We start from the raw sequence: 21,837 nt of genomic DNA, 5'->3' as shown, positions 1-21,837 counted from the left end.
TTTTTAAACTTGAATTGTGTAACAGAATTTGATTGAGTAAATGAATTCAGTAGTAGAACTAAAGGCCTATATTCAATAGACCAAAAATACAAACATTTTAAAATTAAGCTGTGCTCGGGGCACCTGGGTGGCTCATTCGGTTGAGTGTCCGGCTTCAGCTCAGGTCATGATCTCACAGTGAGTTCGAGCCCTGCATCGGGCTCTATGCTGACAGCTCAGAGCCTGGAGCCTGCTTCGAATTCTGTGTCTCCCTCTCTCTCTGCTCCTCCCCGACTCATGCTCTGTCTCTCTCTTTCAAAAATAAATAAAAACATTTAAAAAAAATTTTTTTAATAAAAATTAAAAAAATAAAATTAATCTGTGCTAATGTATTTTAAAATGAAATCTTTGGGGCACCTGGGTGGCTCAGTCGGTTAAGCGGCCGACTTCGGCTCAGGTCATAATCTCACGGTCCGTGAGTTCGAGCCCTGCGTCGGGCTCTGTGCTGACAGCTCAGAGCCTGGAGCCTGTTTCAGATTCTGTGCCTCCCTCTCTCTCTGACCCTCCCCTGTTCATGTTCTGTCTCTCCCTGTTTCAAAAATGAATAAAACGTTAAAAAAAATAAATTAAAAAAAAACTGACTTTTTAAAATGAAATCTTTATTCTTAAAAAGCTATATTGTCAATACAATATAACCAAACAAATTCTAAATTGTTTAATTTGGAACCAAGAACATTATTTCAAACATTTCTAGATGATTTTAGTCTTAAATTCACCATAATATTGTGCAATTTTAAAAAGAACAAAGATTTTGGATGACATATAGTACAGAAGTAAAAATAATTTATTTCCTAACACAAGACAAACTAAGTTCATTAATAAGTTAACAGTAATAATAATTAATATTTCATTAGTAAGGTCACTTTAGGCTAAAGAGAAGGAGATCTTCCTCTTTCCAGATGCAGCCTGAGGTGACCTCTGAGAATGGTTTTCTATTCACTTGAATAGAAACCCCTACAAAATCATGCAAATCAAGAGGTTCAAATCATCATGTTCACTTTAAGAACACATGTGAAACTTCCCAGGCCATCAAGGGTTTGCATATCTGAAAAGCCACCGAGTATTTGAAGGATGTCACTTTGCAGAAGCAATGTGTGCCATTCCATTGCTACAATGGCAGAGTGGTAGGTGTGCCCAGGCCAGAAAGTGGGGCTGCACACAGGGTCAGTGGCCTAAAAAGAGAGCCGAATTTTTATTGCACATGCTTAAAAATGCAGAGAGTAATGCTGAGTTTAAGGGTTTAGATGCAGATTTTCTGGTCATTGAGCACATCTAGCTGAACAAAGCCCCCAAGATGTGGCATGGAACTTACAGGGCTCACAGTCAGATTAACCCATACGTGAGCTCTCCCTGCCACACTTTCAGTGAGATGATCTCTTTTCAGTGAGATAATCCTTACTGAAAAAGAGCAGACTGTTCCCAAACCAGAAGAGGAGGTTGCACAGAACAAAAATATACCCCAGAAGAAACTGAAGAAGGGGCACCTGGGTGGTTCAGTCAGTTAGGCAACCAACTTCGGCTCAGGCCATGATCTCATGGTTCATGAGTTTAAGCCCTGCATCGGGCTCTGTGCAGACAGCTCAGAGCCTGGAGCCTGCTTCAGATTCTGTGTCTCCCTCTCTCTCTATGCCCCATCCCCACTTGCATTCTATGTCTCTCAAAAATGAATAAACATTTAAAAAAAATTTTTTTTAAGAAGAAACAAAAAATTATGTCCCAGGAGTAAATTCTGCATAAAATAAATGCAAATAAAAGTAAAAATAGAAAGAAAAAAAAGTACAGGGAGGGTAAAACAACAGAAGCCTAATTATGAACATTAGAGAACATGGACATAAATTTCTTGAGAGATAAAGTCAGGGAAGTAAATACCATAGTAGTCTTCCCATGTGTGCATCAGACACATACCTAGATGAGAGCTTTCCCTTGATAAACATCTAGGGTAAAAAAAAAAAAAAATGTGATAAAAGCATGTATCCCTTTTCTACTTCTAAAATATCCCTTTGGTTATATGCATTTGGAAATTTCTCATTGTTGAAAATTATTAAAATTGAGAAGTCACTGAAAAAAATATCCAATGTCCATTTGTAAGGTCTTTAGAAATATTAAAAATACTTAAAAGTACCTCCAATTTAATTTTGTATAAAGAGAAAGGAATAAATAAAAGAACTACAAAAGATATTCTTAAGCACATTCAACTTGAATTATAATTAAATACAAAACAACAAAATAGTGGGCAGTCAGAAATGCCAAAAAATAATAAGTACACAAAAACTAATGGGAATATTTCAAAAGGACAGAGGAACCACCTCAAAGTAACTCCCACTGATCAAATCTGAGACAATTTGAGCAACAAAATAGTGACAATAATAAATTATAGCCCAGTGAATAATACAAGCATCCATAAAAGTATAAATTAAGCACTCCATAAAAATATAAATTAATAAATTAGTAAACAAATAGGGGAAGAAGGGAAAACTCTTCCTTACTGTAGAATGCCAACTTAGAAATGTAGAAGGAGTGATGGAACAGAAAAGTCATCATTATGGTGGTTGTAAACAATGGAATTGACAATGTGAATAGTGACTGGATGAACAAGATAGTGATGTAATAATACTGGGATATCTCCCCTGATGAAATACTAATCAAAGAAGAAAATGATGGCTCACAGTGGAGAAACCTGACAGAGAACAACAGGACTAGATGATCAAATTTAAGATCTCTAGTAGCAGTTAACTCTGTGTGCCCCACAATGCGGTGCATAAAAAACACAGTATAATTTTTGTAGTATTCCTACCAAGATCATTACCTGAATCTGGTCCTAAAAGAAACATCAGATGGAGGGAGACATCAACAGGAAGATGGCGGCATAGGAGGACACTGGGCTCACCTCATCCTGCTGATCTATAGATTCCACCCACATCTGCCTAAATAACCCAGAAAACCGCCGGAAGACTAGCAGAACGGACTCTCCAGAGCCAAGCGTAGACAAGAGGCCCACGGAAGAGGGTAGGAAGGCCGGAGAGGTGGTGCACGCTACACAGACTGATGGGAAGGAGCCAGGGCAGAGGAGGGGCAGCCCTCCAGGCAAGGCAGAGCCCCTTGAAAAAGCAGAGGGGCCAGAGTCCGTGAGTTCTGACAGCTAGCGGGACTTAACATCTGGAATGTTAAAAGTCAACAGCTCTGCTCAGAGAGCAGGAGGGCTAGAGGACACCGGGAGGGAGAGTTGTCGAGCCCCGGGAGACAGAGCTGAGCTTAGCAGGGGAACAAAGGCGCTGGCAAGCGCCATTTCCCTCTCCCATCCTCCAGCTGAAATTCCAAAAGGAACCAGTTCCTGTCACCAAACTGGCTTGCATTGTGCAAATGCCCAACGCTGTGCTTCTGTGGATCCATCCCTCTGATGGGCCTGCCTCCCTCCTGGTGGTGCAGGGGACCACCATCAGCAAAGCTAGCTAAACCTGCCCCTCCCGCCCCTGCGCACCTTGCGGATCCACCCCAGCTAATATGCCAGATCCCATCGAAGCAGCGCCACAAGCCTGGCAGTCTGCAAGTAGCCCAGACAGAGGCCACACCACTTCACAGTGAGTCCTGACCCTGGGAGAGGGGAAGATAAAGCACACACCAGTCTGACTGTGGCCCCAACGGTGGGCTGGGGGCAGACATCGGGTCTGACTGTGGCCCGCCCACCAACACAAGTTTCTCTGGACAGCACAGGGGAAGTGCCCTGCAGTTTGGAGCTACCGCAGGAACTACCAAAAATGATGAAATGTAAGAATTCTCCTCAAAATAAACTCCAGGAAGTGGCGACAGCTAACGAATTGATCAAAAACGATTTAAGCAACATAATGGAACAAGAATTTAGAATAACAGTCATAAAATTAATCGCTGGGCTTGAAAAAAGCATAGAGGACAGCAGAGAATCTATTGCTATAGAGATAAAGAGACTAAAACTTAGTCATGGGTAACTAAAAAATGCTATAAATGAGGTACAAAATAAAATGGAGGCAGCCATAGCACAGACTGAAGAGGCAGAGGAAAGAATAGGTGAATTAGAAGATGAAATTATGTGGGGCTCCTGGGTGGCTCAGTCAGTTAAGTGTCCGACTACAGCTCAGGTCATGATCTCACAGTCCGTGAGTTCAAGCCCCGTGTTGGGCTCTGTGCTGACAGCTCAGAGCTTGAGCCTGCTTCAGATTCTGTGTCTCCCTCTCTCTCTGCCCCTCCCTTGCTCATGCTGTCTCTGTCTCAAAAATAAATAAAAACATTTTTTAAAATTTTAAAAAAAGAAGATAAAATTATGGGAAAAGAGGAAGCTGAAAAAAATGAGAGATAAAAAAATCCAGGAGTATGAGGGGAGAATTTGAGAACTAAGTGATGCAATCAAATGGAACAATGTCCGTATCATAGGAATTCCAGAAGAAGAAGAGAGAAAGGGGCTGAAGGTGTACTTCAACAAATCATAGCTGAGAACTTCCCTGATCTGGGGAAGGAAACAGGCATTGAAATCCAAGAGGCACAGAGAACTCCCTTCAGACGTAATTTGAATCGATCTTCTGCAGGACATATTATAGCGGAACTGGCAAAATACAAGGATAAGGAGAGAATTCTGAAAGCAGGTAGGGATAAACAGGCCCTAACTTACAAAGGTAGACACATAAAGGGCAGTAGCAGACCTATCTACTGAAACTTGGCAGGCCAGAAAGGAATGGCAGGAAATCTTCAATGTGATGAACAGAAAAAAATATGCAGACAAGAATCCTTTTTCCAGCAAGTCTGTCATTCAGAATAGAAGGAGAGATAAAGATTTTCCCAAACAAACAAAAACTGAAGGAATTCATCACCACTAAACCAGCCCTACAAGAGATCCTAAGAGGGATTCTGTGAGTGAAATGTTGCAAGGACCACAAAGTACCAGAGACATCAGTACAAGCATGAAAGCTACAGACATCACAATGACTCTAAACCCCTATCTTTCAATAATAACACTGAATGTAAATGGACTAAATGCGCCAACCAAAAGACATAGGGTATCAGAATGGATAAAAAAACAAGACCCATCTATTTGCTGTCTACAAGAGACTCATTTTAAACCTGAGGACACCTTCAGATTGAAAGTGAGGGGATGGAGAACTATCTATCATGCTACTGCAAGTCAAAAGAAAGCTGGAATAGCCATACTTAGACAAACTAGACTTTAAATTAAAGGCTGTAACAAGAAATGAAAAGGGCATTATATAATAATTACAGGGTCTATCCATCAGGAAGAGCTAACAATTATAAATGTCTATGCGCCGAATATGGGAGCCCCCAAATATATAAAACAATCACAAACATAAGCAACCTTATTGATAAGAAATTGGTCATTGCAAGGGACTTTAATACCCCACTTACAACAATGGATAGATCATGTAGACACAGGATCAATAAAGAAACAAGGGCCCTGAATGATACATTGGATCAGATGGACTTGACAGATACAGTTAGAACTCTGCATCCCAAAGCAACAGAATATACTTTCTTCTCAAGTGCACATGGAACATTCTCCAAGATAGGTCACATACTGGGTCACAAAACAGCCCTTCATAAGTATAAAAGAATTGAGATCATACCATGCACACTTTGAGACCGCAATGCTATGAAACTTGAAATCAACCACAGGAAAAAGTCTGGAAAACCTCCAAGAGCATGGAGGTTAAAGAACACCCTACTAAAGAATGAATAGGTCAACCAGGCTATTAGGGAAGAAATTAAAAATATAAGGAAACAAATGAAAATGAAAATACAACAATCCAAACGCTTTGGGATGCAGGAAAGGCAATCCTGAGAGGAAAATACATTGCAATCCAGGCCTATCTCAAGAAACAAGAAAAATCCCCAATACAAAATTGAACAGCACACCTAAAGGAAATAGAAGCAGAACAGCAAAGACACCCCAAACCCAACAGAAGAAGAGAAATAATACACAATACAGAATCTAAAAAATCTGTAGAGCAGATCAATGAAACCAAGAGTTGGTTTTTTGAAAAAATAAACAAAATTGATAAACCTCTAGCCAGGCTTCTCAAAAAGAAAAGGGAGATGACCCAAATAGATAAAATCATGAATGAAAATGGAATTACTACAACCAATCCCTCAGAAATACAAGCAATTATCAGGGAATACTATGAAAAATTATATGCCAACAAACTGGACAACCTGGAAGAAATGGACAAATTCCTAAGCATCCACACACTTCCAAAACTCAAACAGGAAGAAATAGAAAACTTGAACAGACCCATAACCAGCAAAGAAATTGAATAAAGTCAATTCAAGAAATTGAATGAAGTCAAGCTTTCACTTTTTGCAGATGACATGATATTATACATGGAAAACCCAATAGACTCCACCATAAGTCTGCTAGAAAGGATACATGAATTCAGCAAAGTCACAGGATACAAAATTAATGTACAAAAATCAGTTGCATTCTTATACACTAATAATGAAGCAACAGAAAGACAAAGAAACTGATCCCATTCACAATTGCACCAAGAATCATAAAATACCTAGGAATAAACCTAACCATGCTGAAAACTATAGAAAGCTTATGAAGGAAATTGAATAAGATACGAAGAAATGGAAAAACATTCCATGCTCATAGTAGAAGAATATTGTTAAAATGTCAATACTATCCAAAGCAATCTATGCATTCAATGCAATCCCAATCAAAATTGCACCAGCATTCTTCTCGACGCTAGAACAAGCAACCCTAAAATTTGTATGGAACCACAAAAGACCCCGAATAGCCAAAGTAATATTGAAGAAGACGACCAAAGCGGGATGCATCACAATCCCAGACTTTAGCCTCTACTACAAAGCTGTAACCATCAAGACAGCATGGTATTGGCACAAAAACAGACACACAGACCAATGGAATAGAATAGAGACTCCAGAATTGGACCCACAAAAGTATGGCCAACTAATCTTTGACAAGGCAGGAAAGAATTTCCAATGGGAAAAAAGTCTCTTTAACAAATGGTGCTGGGAGAACTGGACAGCAACATGCAGAAGAATGAAACTAGACCACTTTCTTATACCACTCACAAAAATAAACTCAAAATGGATAAAGGACCTGAATGTGAGACAGGAAACCATCAAAACCCTAGAGGAGAAAGCAGAAAAAACCTCTCTGACCTCAGCGGCAGCAATTTCTTACTTGACACATCTCCAAAGGCAAGGGAATCAAAAGCAAAAATGACCTATTGGGACCTCATCAAGATAAAACCTTCTGCACTGCAAAGGAAACAATCGACAAAACTAAAAGGCAACCGACAGAATGGGAAAAGATATTTGCAAATGACACATCAGACAAAGAGCTAGTATCCAAAATCTATAAAGAACTCACCAAACTCCACGCCCAAAAAACAAATAATCCAGTGAAGAAATGGGCAGAACACTTCTCTAAAGAAGACACTTCTCTAAAGACATCCAGATGGCCAACAGGCACATGAAAAGATGCTCAACGTCGCTCCTCATCAGGGAAATACAAATCGAAACCACACTCAGATACCACCTCATGCCAGTCAGAGTGGCTAAAATGAACAAATCAGAAGACTACAGATGCTGGAGAGGATGTGGAGAAACGGGAACCCTCTTGCACTGTTGGTGGGAATGCAAACTGGTGCAGCCACTCTGGAAAACAGTGTGGACGTTCCTCAAAAAATTAAAAATATATCTACCCTATGACCCAGCAATAGCACTGCTAGGAATTTACCCAAGGGATACAGGAGTGCTGATGCATAGGGGCACTTGTACCCCAATGTTTATAGCAGCGCTTTCAACAACACCCAAATTATGGAAAGAGCCTAAATGTCCATCAACTGATGAACGGATAAAGAAATTGTGGTTTATATACACAATGGAATACTATGTGGCAATGAGAAAGAATGAAATCTGGCCTTTTGTAGCAATGTGGATGGAACTGGAGAGTGTGATGCTAAGTGAAATAAGTCATACAGAGAAAGTCAGATACTATACGTTTTCACTCTTATGTGGATCCTGAGAAATTTACCAGAAGACCATGGGGGAGGGGAAGGAAAAAAAAAAAAGGGTTAGAGACGGAGGGAGCCAAAACATAAGAGACTCTTAAAATACTGAGAATAAACTGAGGGTTGACAGGGGGTGGGAGGGAGGGGAAAGTGGGTGATGGGCACTAAGGACACCTGTTAGGATGAGCACTGGGTGTTGTATGGAAACCAATTTGACAATAAATTTCATATTAAAAATAAATAAATAAAAAAGAAACATCAGATGGACCCTGGGAGGGTCAACCTTTAGAATATACACTGTATACTCTACAAAACTATCAAAGACACAAAAGAAAAGAATGGGGACATATTCCAGACTGGAGGAGAATGACAAGATGGGTTAATAGAGCACATTTTCTCAGATGGACTGCAACTGATGAAATGTGAATAAGGTCCATGTACTGAACAGCAGTGATTTCCAAACTTGGAGGGTTGACTGTGGTTTGACAAGAATGTTCTGGTTTCTGAGAAGTACAAGTGATGGGGCATTACTATCTGCAACTTCTTAGTTTCAAAAAGGATGAATGACAATGGGTATGTGATTATGCAATGAATGAGAAAGGAGGATACAGTAGATGACATTAATGGTTGGAAACTCTGGATGAGGGGAATTTTTTGTGCTACATTTGAAACTTCTATGTAAGTCTGAAACTATCTCAAAATAAGTTTTCTAAAAATTTACTGCTGGAATTCAGCTTATCTAAGGCAGGAACCACTTTTGTATAGAAAGAAAGAAATGTGTTCTTCTCTGAAAATATTAATAAAGATCTGGTACCTGAGATCTGGTAAACTGTTAAATTAAGTGAACACAGCCCTGAGAATAAGGAAACTAATTAGCTAGCTAGCTAGCTATTAACTTTAGACAAGTCACTTCATTCCTTGGAAGTAATTTTCCTTATTTCTAAAATGAAAAGATTAAATGAGATTATCACAGGTCAGTGTTAAGAAGTCTGGGCAGGAATGTATACAGTCTTATCAGCTGATAAACAAATGCATGACTTAAGTTAAGCCATGGTAACTTCCAACACATTTATAAAACAAAAACCAGCACGGCTTCCAACAGCTGAAGGACCATCCGCCATTTTGAAAAGACAGAAAGTTAACACTGTTCTAAAATGCTTTCTATATAATTATGTATAGCAGATACAGGAACTACAAAATTTTTTAAAAATATTTCTATGGCAGATTGAAGAAACAGCCAAATTTTGAACCTAATTCTAAACTATCTTTGAAACCTAAAGATGCTGTCTTATTCAAGATATCTTGTGTTTCATTGTTGTTATATACAGCTGTTTATAATTAATAATTACTGAGTAATAAAACCCAAACCAACAATATTGAACATAATCAGGGCTTTAAATATATGCACAACTTTTATTTTGGTATTAGCTTTTAACAAAGATGTTGTGCCTGGGTGGCTCACTCAGCTGAGCATCCAACTTCAGCTCAGGTCATGATGTCACAGTTTGTGAGTCCAAGCCCCGCACTGGGCTCACTGCTGTCAGCACAGAGCCTGCTTTGGATCCTCTGTCCCCCTCTCACTCTTCCCCTCCCGGCTCATGCATAAAAAAATACAATACAATACAATACAATACAATACAATACAATACAATACAATACAATAAAAAAGATTTATTGCAGGGAGCCTGGGTAGCTCAGTCGGTTGAGCATCCGACTCTTGATTTCAGCTCAGGTCATGATCCCAGGGTTGTGGGACTGAGCCCTGCATGGGGCTCGTCACTGAGCATGGAGCCTGCTTAAGATTCTCTCAGGGCACTTGGGTGGCTCAGTCTGTTAGGCATCTGACTCATGATTCAGCTCAAGTCATGATCTCACGGTTTGTGGGATTGAGCCCAGTATTAGGGTCTGCTCTGACAGCATGGAGCCTGATTGGGATTCCCTGTTTCCCTCTCTGCCCCTCTCTCTCTGCCTTTCTCTCTCTCTCTCTCTCTCAAAAAAAAAAAAAAAAAAAAAAAAAAAAAAAAATATATATATATATATATATATATATATATATATAAGATTCTCTCTCTCTCTCTGCCTCTCTCCCATGCACACATGTTCTAATTAAAAAAAAAAAAATTACTGCATTTAAGGTGATCATAATAGCCAATAGATATTTAAAGCTAGCTAGTAGTAGATGAATCACTCCACTAAGCTGTTAAAAATTACCTATGTTTGTGGCCTGGCAAAACAGTTACTGAAGAGCTATGATTTATCAGACACTGAGTTAAAAATCGTATAAAACAGTGGTTGGCAAACCTTTCCTCTAAAAGGCCAGACAGTAAGTACTTTAGCCTTTGTGGACCACATATGTTTCTGTAACATGTCTTTCTTTGTTGTTGTTTTTTTTATTTTTTAACAACTCTTTAAAAATGTAAGAACACAGCTCAAGTGCCTTACAAAAATAGGCTGAGGACCACATCTGGCCCACAGGCTATAGCTTGCCAACTTCTGATATAAAATAAAAAGGTTAAAGCAATTCAATAAGAGAAAAGGGCTGGTTTTATACACATATGTAGGTAAACAAAGACTGTTATAAACATTAAACACAAATATATTTACCCTGAATACAACTGGAAATAGGGGGAAAATATACTAGATATACAAATACCATAACGAAAGTGAAATTAAAAAATAAAATTATTTAACATTACATACTCTGGTGTGTATACTGGTAACCAATAGACTAGTCTTCCACCTAATACAAGGGTCTCCGCTGCAAAGTTTAACAGGTCAAAAAACATGTCACTCAGATGATAACTCAGGGAAACAGGAACATGGCTTTCTGGACTAGAAAAAGAAAACAAAATTTCAAAATCTTAGGCTTAAACTATGCTAATTAAAAAGAACAACATGCTCTTTTCAAAACAGTAACCTATTGCATTTAACTGTCACTTACCATTTTTCGATCCCCTTTGGTATTTCCTTCTGAGAACCTGTTCTTCTTGTAGATTCTCTGATACCATATGGGGCTAGGCAAAAAACAAGTAATGTGGTCAAAAGTCACCTAATCACCAATGAGGCGCAGATGGACATCATGGGTCTCCAGAGTGACACTCAAGTAACGCATTGCTGCCTATAAAATATTCCAGCCAAGAATACAAAACACAAGGAAGATTCTACTTAAAACCGTGGGAGGGCCAGCAAACCAATGTGTTCTTCAAAAATGTCAGTGTCATAAAAAAGAAAGGCTGTGAAAACGTGACAAACTAAAAGAGGCCTAAAAGAGATTACCAAATGCAATACCTGATACTAGACTGGATATTATTGTCCCAGAGGGAAAAATAAAGAAATATGAAGACAGTAGAGGTAGGGAGAAGACAAGGCTGACATTCTTGTGTGTGTTGATAAGTTTTGTATTTTAAGTGTAAGTGACTTTAGGGAACTAATTCTACTCCTACTTTTGTATAAAAATAAACTTACGATCAGTGATGATTGCATCAAAATATGTGCCCTTCCTCCAGGAAGGTTTAGATGCATCTGAAACCAGGACATCAAGGTAATACTTCTCTAAACCATACTGCCGAAGATTTGCCCTAATGTTTTCATCTGGTCCTCTCCATTTCTGGTTTTTCCTACTAGCCTTTCCTGAAGGGAAAGAAAAAGGAATACAGAAACTAAATCAAATAGAGCATTCTTACTTCTTGTCATTTAGCTAGAAGTAATTTTTAACTCCTTTACACCTATATTTACAATAAAACTTGTTCAAGTTATTAATTTTATTTACATAAACTTATTTTTATTTCCATTTACTACAAAAAATATTTTGAACAGTAAAACATACTTTCTACCTGATCTTGTTCTGTCACCTTTCAAGTGAAACTGCCTTAAAACACTCATTCAATACTTACCAAACTCAAAGCATATACAAGTAAGATACAGAGCTGAAAAGAACATGGTCCTTTTCCTGCAGGAGCAAACAGCCCCATATAGAAATAGTGATGAATCAGATAAATGATAAATGAAGAGAGCTAACTTGGGAAATATGGAGTTTTAGGACCATGGAGAGAGGAAGCAAAATGGAGACATTACAGAAGAAAAGTTAAAATGAGGATTGAAGGAAGAAGTTCAAAGTTCTGGTTTAGGCATCACAAGTGGATGATGACACTGTTGATTAAGATCAGAAAAACCAAGAGGAAAACAAGCTTAAGGGAAAAAATGAGATTTACTTGAGATGTATCAACCTTGCTTATCAGCTACCTATAGATCATTCAGAAGGAGCTATTTAGTGGGTACAGGCCAGAATATATGCACTTAAAGTTAATCCTGTAAGAACGAATGACATTTTTATTGACCTAGGTGGCAGTTATGTGTTTGTTCTATAGTTATTCTATTTTTATACACTCTTCTGCATCTTATCTACTTCACAATAAAAACAAAATTTAAAAATCAAAAGAAGAAGAATGACATGACTCTGAATAACATGCACTGTGATAGGAGAAGTGGTCAAAGAGAGATGCCTGGAGAAAACATGTTAATACAGGTCAAAGAAAACTGCAAGGCCTTAAGGAGCCAGAGACAGAACAGTCAAGCAAGTACCACCTGATGAGATCACTGTCTAGGAAACCAAGGGAGGTTTACAAAGGTCAACACTGCCAAATGATGTAGATCTGTGGTCCTACTAAGAGATTTCAGCAGGCACAGAAGTTAGAAAATACTGGGCAGAAGACAGTGAGAGATGAAGAAAAAGAGACAGCAAGTAAATACCACCTTTCAAGATACACTTTGGCAAAAGGAAAAGGAAAATAGTGGCAGCTAGAGGGCTCCTACAGGAATAGAAAAGGTTTTGTATTTTTAAAATAGCAGAAATTTGAGAATATTTCAGAGTATAGAAAGAGATTATAAGCATAAGAAACAAAGGGCCTATTTAACAGCATCTGGGATAAGCTCTGAAAAAATTCAACCTCAATCAGAATTCTATACAAGTAAACTGAAAGGTTATAAATAACTTTAAACATAATTTTCAGGGGCGCCTGGGTGGCTCAGTCGGTTAAGCGTCCGACTTCAGCTCAGGTCACGATCTCATGGTCCGTGAGTTCGAGCCCCGCGTCGGGCTCTGGGCTGATGGCTCAGAGCCTGGAGCCTGCTTCCGATTCTGTGTCTCCCTCTCTCCCTGCCCCTCCCCATTCATGCTCTGTCTCTGTCTCAAAAATAAATAAAAATGTTAAAAAAAAAATTTTTTTTAATAAAAAAATAAAAATAAAAAAAACATAATTTTCATAAATAAGAATTCTATTAAATTATACAGGACAATCCCCTTAAAGCAAACATACTGCTTCTACTAAAAGCTAACTAGAATAATTCTTAACACTCTGTCTGCTCTAACATATTGCCAAGAATATCTTTTTCTGGATAGCCCATTTAGGTGAACTTAATATAACCAATTTTCCTTATGATAAATATACTAAATTCCTTATAGTCAAGTTAGGAAAAAAGACTGTTCATCAAGCACAATATGTCAAATATTTTAGGGGGGAAAAAAGTATGGTAAATTCTTACCAATACAATAACTTGAGAATAACTGGGTGACAAACAGAAAAAGGGTGTTCAAAAGGCTGACTCTAGATACAATAATTGAATACCAACATGAACAGAATTTCAAAATCATCAGTGAAACTTGACATTTTTAGTACTATTCAGGTAATATGGAAATATTATGGAATATGGAAGTATAGAAATTTTTCCAGTTTGATTCAATTCCACCCAATCACATACATACATTAGCAAAGTGTCTAGATTTCAAAATAATTTCCAAAATTGCCTCAAAAGCAAGCAAATATTTGTCTCAAGTTAACCTCAGTCTAACGCAGAATCTTCTAAGTTACTATCACTTTAACTGTTTCAAAGATATTTTGGTTGGTTATGAAATTAAAATCGATATAGTATTCAAGGACTAGAAATTAATCTAGTATTCACACAATATATGATTACTGAATAAAAAAATGGTGACAATCTTTAAAAAGAAACTGTATGTTTTATTAATATGGACAGGCTGATTAGAAAATGGCTTGTTTTGGGCGCCCGGGTGGGCTCAGTTAGTCAAGCATCTGACTTCGGCCCAGATCATGATCTCATGGCTCATCAGTTCAAGTCCCACATCAGATGAGCTTGAGCCCTGCTTCAGGTGAGCACAAGCCCCGCTTAGGGTGAGCCCTGCTTCTCTCTAGCTCTTCCCTCTCTCTTTCTCTCTCTCTCTCTCTGCCCCTTGCTCACTTGTGCCCTCTCTCTCTCTCTAAAAAATAAATAAAATGGCTAGTACCTCTCCAACTTCTTTCCCAACTCTAAAGTTCACAGCCTTGTAGTTTGCCAACTTTTTAGAAATCTCTTACTATAAAACAAAGGGGAAAAAAATCTCTCTTACTAAAACCATAAATACCTCTGAGGGGAGAGCTCTTCCTTAACCATCTTTGTGTTACCCAGGAGATCACTTTGTACATACTGGATCACTTCATAAAAAGCAGATAACCAATGAAATCTTACTGTTTGGAAAAATAAGTAAAACTACATTATATCACAACTCTGTATCTTAACACTAAAGATAGATGTATAATACCATATATACCTGTTTAATTATTACAAAGGCACATTTGGTACAAGAACAAAGACTGTAACACTGTCTAGAACCTCTACTCACCTAGGCCATGAACTGTATTGTAGTCTATGTCTGTCCCACATACATATGCACCAAAATGAGCAGATGCTATCAGAAGGCCACCTGAAAAAATCACACAATTATGGTCTTTTAACCAGAAAGTCCCAGACTGTTTCTTCCCCTATTTAATTTGATCCAGAGTCTTACTGACTAGCTGTAGGCAGAGTACCATAGAGTAACACTGGTCCTGACTATATTTAGCAGGCCTCAGAACTAAAAAAACAAACCCCAAAGCTGTGCTCATTACAATGGTCACAACATAGGGAATTAATGCATGTCCTGGCATCATTACTCTAAATGCACTACTTAGGGAAAATTACTTTTTGATCAAAATAATGTATGTTTAGACATCTTCATCTGACTTTGAGACATCTATACAAAGCATCTTGATCCTTGCTTACAAATGAGCACAAAAGGCTGCTACATAAAGAGTTGGCAATAAATAAATTCTGACATTTGGGCTCAATTCCCACTGAAATCAGGGTTTCAAATAACTAAAGAGGGCATAATTAATATGTAAGACATTAATCCCTACAAAAATTAAAATGTTAGGACAAGAAATAGTTATTCCTGTAACCAGTGAAGCGATAATCTCTTTTTTTAAACTGTAAAAATGAATTTCTGAATAACTATTATCAAGCATACACAAAAATAATACAACTTTTCTGTTTACTTCGTGCTGTGATCAAAGTTAGAACAAATATCCCAATGCGATTTGACCAGACTAAATAACTTGTTAGCTGTGACCAGCTCACATACAAAGAAAATCCTAATAAAGATTTAAAAATTAAAGGAAGTCTTTAAAAAGTAATAACATTTTTAAATTGTTTAAGAAAAAAGTCACAAAGTTAAATATTTTAATAACTGTACTTCTCATTGAACTTTACTTTTTAATCATCCAACGTAAAATGCTCTTTGTCCTAATAGCTATACTGTAGAAAGGCGTGTCAGTAAAACGGACATCAGAAATATATTCTTAAACTATGCACCAACTCAGATAAGGGAAAATAACTATGTATTTTCCCTTATATCCTTTACAAAGGTCATCTCTAACACGAGGATGGGTAGTGCCTCCAGAGGGTCAAGATCTATAATTGAATGGTGTTCCTTCCATAGCCATTTAAAACACAGTCTGGGAACATGTACTTAAATATACTTTGCTTGTGAAAAATACTGTAACTGACTGCTATTACTGAAGTCCATGAAGAAGAGAAATGAAGGACTAAAAGTACAGCAGAAACCAAAACCTAGGTTCCCTCATACTAACTACCAGAAGCATTTGTGTGAGAGGTAAGCTATGACCTTACTACTCTTGCTCTATAAATGGAACCGTCCATATTTAGGAAAGATACTGTATTGTGATGACTTGGAATTCTCACAAAATCACTTCACCCAAATTATGAGGAATTACTACAATTCTGCCAATTAAGGCAGATACTCACCTAGAAGAACTAGTTGCCAAGGGGAACAGAAAAGCTTTCCTGTGCTTCCTTAAACAGAACCTTATCCATTTGCTTAGAGTGTGTTTTGAGAAGAGCCAATTTAGAGCACACTGCTGGAAGGAGATGGATAATCCGTTAGACGGCATCTGTTAGTTAACTCCGTGCCCTTTAAGCTTTCAAATTTTAAATAAAATCATTATAAATTAGTTTCTCTGAACTGGTCACTGGGTAATCACTGTTAATCATCTAGTTGTTTTCTCAATTAAATTGAAGCATTTTTTTTTTTTTTTTTTTTTTTTGCATTTAGTTCTAGTCCAGTTGGAGTTTCCTTGATGCTTTCTGGTGGAAGGGGTGATAAAGGAGGGGTGAAATGGTGAGGGAGCAGGTAATATGACTCACCCAATTTCTTACTATGCTATCAAGTGTACAAATACCACAAACTCAGTGTTTGAATATTTGCTTTCTTAAACTGTAACCACTTTAAGGTTAGGACAATATCTTATAGGCAAAAGGACACAATAAGTGGAACTTCTTTATAATACAGAAATTAATGTATGACTTTCATCGTTAGAGATTTAAGTGAAAAGCCTCATAAAAGTGTAGAAATGAGAAACTGGGATTTGGTTTTGCTGAAAGAAAAGGAGAGAAAGAGGAAAAATGAAGTGCAATTATATCTACTTTATCCTTTTTAAAATAGAACTCAAATCACACCAGCTGCCTAAGCAAAAGGATATCGCTGGAAAATAAAAATTTTACTAGGTAAGCTATTCAGTCTACAAAGAAAAGGAAAAGGAGACTACAAAGTGTTGTGGACAAAAATGAGAAGGAAGCAGAGACTCTTCCATAGGTTTATAGGGATCAATTATCTCTTCCTTCCTTTTCTCTTCCCATGACTAGGACAGTCAGTTTCCCAACACCTGGGACCTGTGTCTATCATTCTGCAACGATGAAATTCCAAAAGGAGCTACACCCCTTTCCCTATACTATGGGTTATCTGAAGGTAGAAGCAGCCAAGGAATACTTAATAGTCTCTTGGCTATATTCTCAATTACCATAACAGCTGACTTACTTGAGATGGAGGAGAAAAGGAATCAAAAGTGTATCTATGAAGCTCCATCCTAAAATCACACCACAGCTACCTAGAACAACTGGCAGACACTTGTGCCAATTATTTTCATTACAAAGAATTAGATGTTCGTGATTTTAACTCACTTTCTTTGCCTGTTGTCACAATTGTCAACAGTTGCAAATTATGAGTATCTTGGAAATTAGCCAAAGAAGGGAATAGAAAATGAGCTCATGGCCAAATTGTTTATCATCACCATTCAATACTGGCTATATCTAACATCTTTCACCAAACAGGCATCCATGCTTCTAACAAAATAATAATGTAAAAATAATAACCATTACAGTTCACTGAGTGTCTACATGCATCAGGCAACTTCCTAAGAATTCCATATACATGTATTATCTGACTTAACCTCACAATGTATTACTATTACCATTTTATTAATGATGGAACTGAGGCTCAGACAAGTAAAGAATGCTGCCCAAAGTGACATAATAACTGATAGAGTAAAGATTTAAACTCATCCTATTTGCTTTCTCTATACCATTTAATTTCCTTTGGGGTCAGCACCAATTGAAATGACATATATACTTAGCTTACCAATTAGATTAACAAAATTAAATTTGTTATCAAACAAATAAAGTAAGTAAAGGGGCACACTCAGTTAATATGACTTGTATACCATTCACAACTCTTATATATCACAGGCAGGCTGGTACCATTATAGTACTCAACATATTCATGCTCATCAATCTTGTAGCTGTGCTCATATTAGAACAACAGGACTTCCTAACTTCCTAACTACTAAGAGGATTGAGCTGGCCAATGATACATACCTTCTCTCTTGGGAAAAAAAATGGAGATACACAACTTTTAAAAAATCTTATTAAGGGGCATCTGTGTGGCTCAGTCAGTTAAGCGTCCGACTTTGGCTCAGGTCATGACCTCAGAGTTTTGTGAGTTTGAGCCCTACAGTGGGCTCTGTGCTGACAGTTCACAGCCTGGAGCCTGCTTTGGACTCTGTGTCTCCTGCTCCCTGCCCCTCCCCCCGCTCAAGCTGTCTCTCTCTCTCTCTCTCTCTCTCTCTCTCTCTCTCTCAAAAATAAATAAACAAAAAAAAAATTTTAATCTTATTAAAATTAAACTCAACATATTCACTAAAATGAACAAATAGTGTGCTTCTGCAGTTCATACTGTCATCCTAGACAACAACAGCAGACTGTCTCAAAGAAAAAGGAAAGGCATTTAGGCAGGAAAAGATTATGCTCTCCTTTCAGTTTCCCAGAAACCTTCTACTCTGTAACCTTGAGAAAATCACAGGTCATGAGAAGTCAGTGGATAAAGCATTCGGGAATGCAATACATTTTAATTCTGTGCTTTTAAAATGAGAAAAGATTGAATGCACTTGACTTTGTTTTTAAATACTAGAAAAGGAAACATAAGGATAAAAATATCATCAAATACTTTGTGAAAACTATGGCCATGGAAGAGGGCACTGGGCTACTATTTCTGCAATCCTTCAGAAGGTACTACCCATCAGTGAGACAAAGGCCCAAGAAAGAGGACAAATGATACTTAGAACTGTGTCTATTCACAGTTATGGACTATCACCAAGCTAAAACTAAAGCACCTAAAACTAAAGCTCGAAATCTATGCTTAGATTACAAACACAAATTACAAAAATATATTTTAGCAGCATTTTTTGCAAAGATCTTCCTCTTTGCAAATTTCCATTAATTGTCCTATGTAAACAGTCACATGACCAAGATATCCTAACCACTCTAAGGAGCTGCTCTAAAGCAGCTTAAATTAGAGGCAGGTCTCCTTGCCTCTTAACAACACTGAAGGTAATCAATAGTTTGATTGCTGTGGCAGTTAGCATTTCATTATACACCCAACCTCATATACATCAAGGGAAAGGAAAGAAATTTTACGTACATTAGGAACTCTGTAAACTTTATGGTGTTGTCTACATATTGTATACATATTAAGTATTATGTACATGTATGTATCTCAAAGACTTCTCAGTTCACAGGAAAAGTTCAAGAACAAATTAAGGATTAATAAAGGGTTTAACATTTGGAAAAAGAAATTGGATCCATTCCTCATAGTATACAAGAAAAATTCCAAATAAACCAGAGATTTAAAAGAAAAAAATTAAAACTATAAAAGCACGAAAAGAAAAACATAGCTAGATTCCTCTATATAACTTAGATGCAGGGAAAACTTTTGAATGGCAAAAAAGCAATTACTTGCAAAGTTAAATGGCAAATGGAAATAATATATTTAATTTTGTATGTGTGTACATATATATGTATATATTTAATAATTTATACATTTTATATACATATGGAGAACAGGGGTAAAAAAGGAGGGTGCCTAAGTGGCTGAGTCAGTTGAGAGACTCTTGATTTTGACTCAGGTCATGATCCCATGGTGGTGAGACAGTGACCCCCTTGCCTTGGGCTCTGCGCTGGGTGTGGAGCCTGCTTGGGATTCCCTCTCTCCCTCTTCCTCTGCCCCTCCCCCACTCGTGCCTGCACACCCTCTCTCCCTCTCTCAAAAAGAAAAAAAGAGAAAACAAACAAACAAACAAAAACAAAAACAAAAAACAAAACAACAGGAAAGAAGAGGGAGGGCTAATGTCCCTAACATACAAAATACTTTCAAAAATAAAGAACAAAATGTCTACATAAAAATGGACAAAAGAGAGGAAAGATAATTCAAAAAAAGTTAAAAAAGTGGCCCCTAAAAAATCAAAGATTATTAAACTTCACTCATAAGAGAAATACAAAATAACACTACATCAAGATAACATTTTCATCCAACCGACTGGCAACACCTGAAAACCTGGAAAATGAACCGTGCTGGTGAGGCTGTGGGAGAACAGGGACTCTCATATGCTGTTGGCAAGAATATAAAATGGCACAATGGAGAGGAATTTGGCAGCATTTAACAAAACTACACATGCATACATTCGTCAACCCAGCAATCCTACTTTTAAGAATTTACCCTAGAGCCACATCTCCAACATTATGCAAGTATATATTCAAAAGATTATTCATTGCAGGCATTATTTATAACTGTAAAACACTGGACACTCCCCATGTCCAAGTATAGGAGACCATTTGAATAAATTATAGTATGTACACCCATGGAGTACAACTATAAAAAAGAATGAAGACAATCTCTGTGAATTAACAGAAAGTGATTTCCAGGAAATACTATTAAGTGAAAAAAAGCAAAGTTGTGTAAGAAAAAAAGTAGAAATAAAATGTACATATATCTGCTTATCCTTAAAAAAAAAAAAAATGGAGAATCAACTAAAAAAGAAGTTGGTTATCTACAAGGGATTGGGCGGGGAGGAGGGTGGAAGAGATAAGGAGGGGAGTGACATCTGTCTGAGTACACCTCCTGTATAGTTGACTTTTGCAAGCAAATTGAGCTTCTACATATTTAAAAATAAATCAACAAGAATGGAAGGAGGTAAAAATCTAAAACTGAGGGCAAACAGAAAAAATGAACTCCGAACTGATTTGTAAATGAAGGGGAAAAAGAAGCACCATATTTGACTTTACTGACAGTTAGGTGAGGTAGAGAACTGAATACATACCCCAAAAACGTATCATTTTGATAGCGTTTTGTATTGTTTTGCTTTGCTTTTAGAGGTATGAACCAAGCAATTTTGAAGCTATTTTAGATGCATGATAGGAATCAGCAAAAGAATAAACCTGTGCATGGTGAGCAGAAACAGGATTCTCACTGAAGAAGAAGGCACATGTAAAAATGGAATAGGAATAGGCAAGAAAGAAATCTGTCAGCATAGACCAGAATTTGCAGTGTACATGAGCATGTAGGAACATGTATCTGCATACACATTTATACACATAATGTGCTCATACACACACAAGTGTCCTAGCTTCCCGGCTGAAAGAGTTGAGAAACAAAGATGTCTAGCACCCAGACCTTGGTAGTCTCTAATCCCATTTTCACTAAAAGAAACAATGGTTTCTTAGAGAAATGACTGATTCCAGGATTTGGGCAGGTAAAAAAATAAGCCAGAAAGTAAGAAAGTGCTCAAAAATAAAAGAAGATAGAAACGTGTCACAAAGATCCAGTGCAAAAGGGCTCTCACTTGGCAAATGTGGGACAATTTGAGCAACAAAATAAGTAATAAGAAGAGAAGAAAGGGCTCTTGCTTATAATAAAATGAGTGTCAAAGGGTTATTGTGCGGGGAATGCTGTTATTGGAAATCATCCCTTTGTAACCATCAAAGTTAAGACTGGTTCAGGCAAGAATCATCAATGAGTGCTAAACCTGACAACCTGACAGGGGTGAGGGTGATTTAGATGTGGAATACAATATTTATGTGGTTTTAACATGTCTCCCTGAAAAAACATAAAAAGAAAACAAATAATAAAGCAAAATGAGGCCAAGTGTTAATAATAGTTTAATCTGGGTCAAGTATATGCCAGTGTTCTCTGTTATATTTTTATTCTTAGATCTTTACTATAAGTTTGGTATTATTTCCAACAAGAGTTCAACAAAAAAGTGGGGAGAGGGAGCGCCTG

The 21,837-nt window shown here is 37.4% G+C and overlaps 1 protein-coding gene across 3 annotated transcripts in view; it reads right to left on the bottom strand.

Annotated features, from left to right (window-relative positions):
- The window catches only part of TRMT11 (tRNA methyltransferase 11 homolog), a 59,769-nt gene that overhangs the window by 25,140 nt on the left and 12,792 nt on the right, over positions 1-21,837 (bottom strand). For all 3 annotated transcript variants that reach the window (XM_058735181.1, XM_058735182.1, XM_058735179.1), the window contains 4 exons: positions 14,737-14,817; positions 11,526-11,690; positions 11,002-11,074; positions 10,761-10,892 (listed from right to left, as the gene is read on the bottom strand). In XM_058735181.1, the coding sequence (XP_058591164.1) occupies positions 10,761-10,892; positions 11,002-11,074; positions 11,526-11,690; positions 14,737-14,817 (451 nt within the window). The remainder of the gene's footprint in view (positions 1-10,760; positions 10,893-11,001; positions 11,075-11,525; positions 11,691-14,736; positions 14,818-21,837) is intronic.

The sequence above is a fragment of the Neofelis nebulosa genome, chromosome 6, assembly GCF_028018385.1.
Source record: "Neofelis nebulosa isolate mNeoNeb1 chromosome 6, mNeoNeb1.pri, whole genome shotgun sequence".
NCBI lineage: Eukaryota > Metazoa > Chordata > Mammalia > Carnivora > Felidae > Neofelis > Neofelis nebulosa.
The sequence above is the reverse complement of the archived record's forward strand: the minus strand, read 5'-3'. Positions and strand labels throughout refer to the sequence as shown.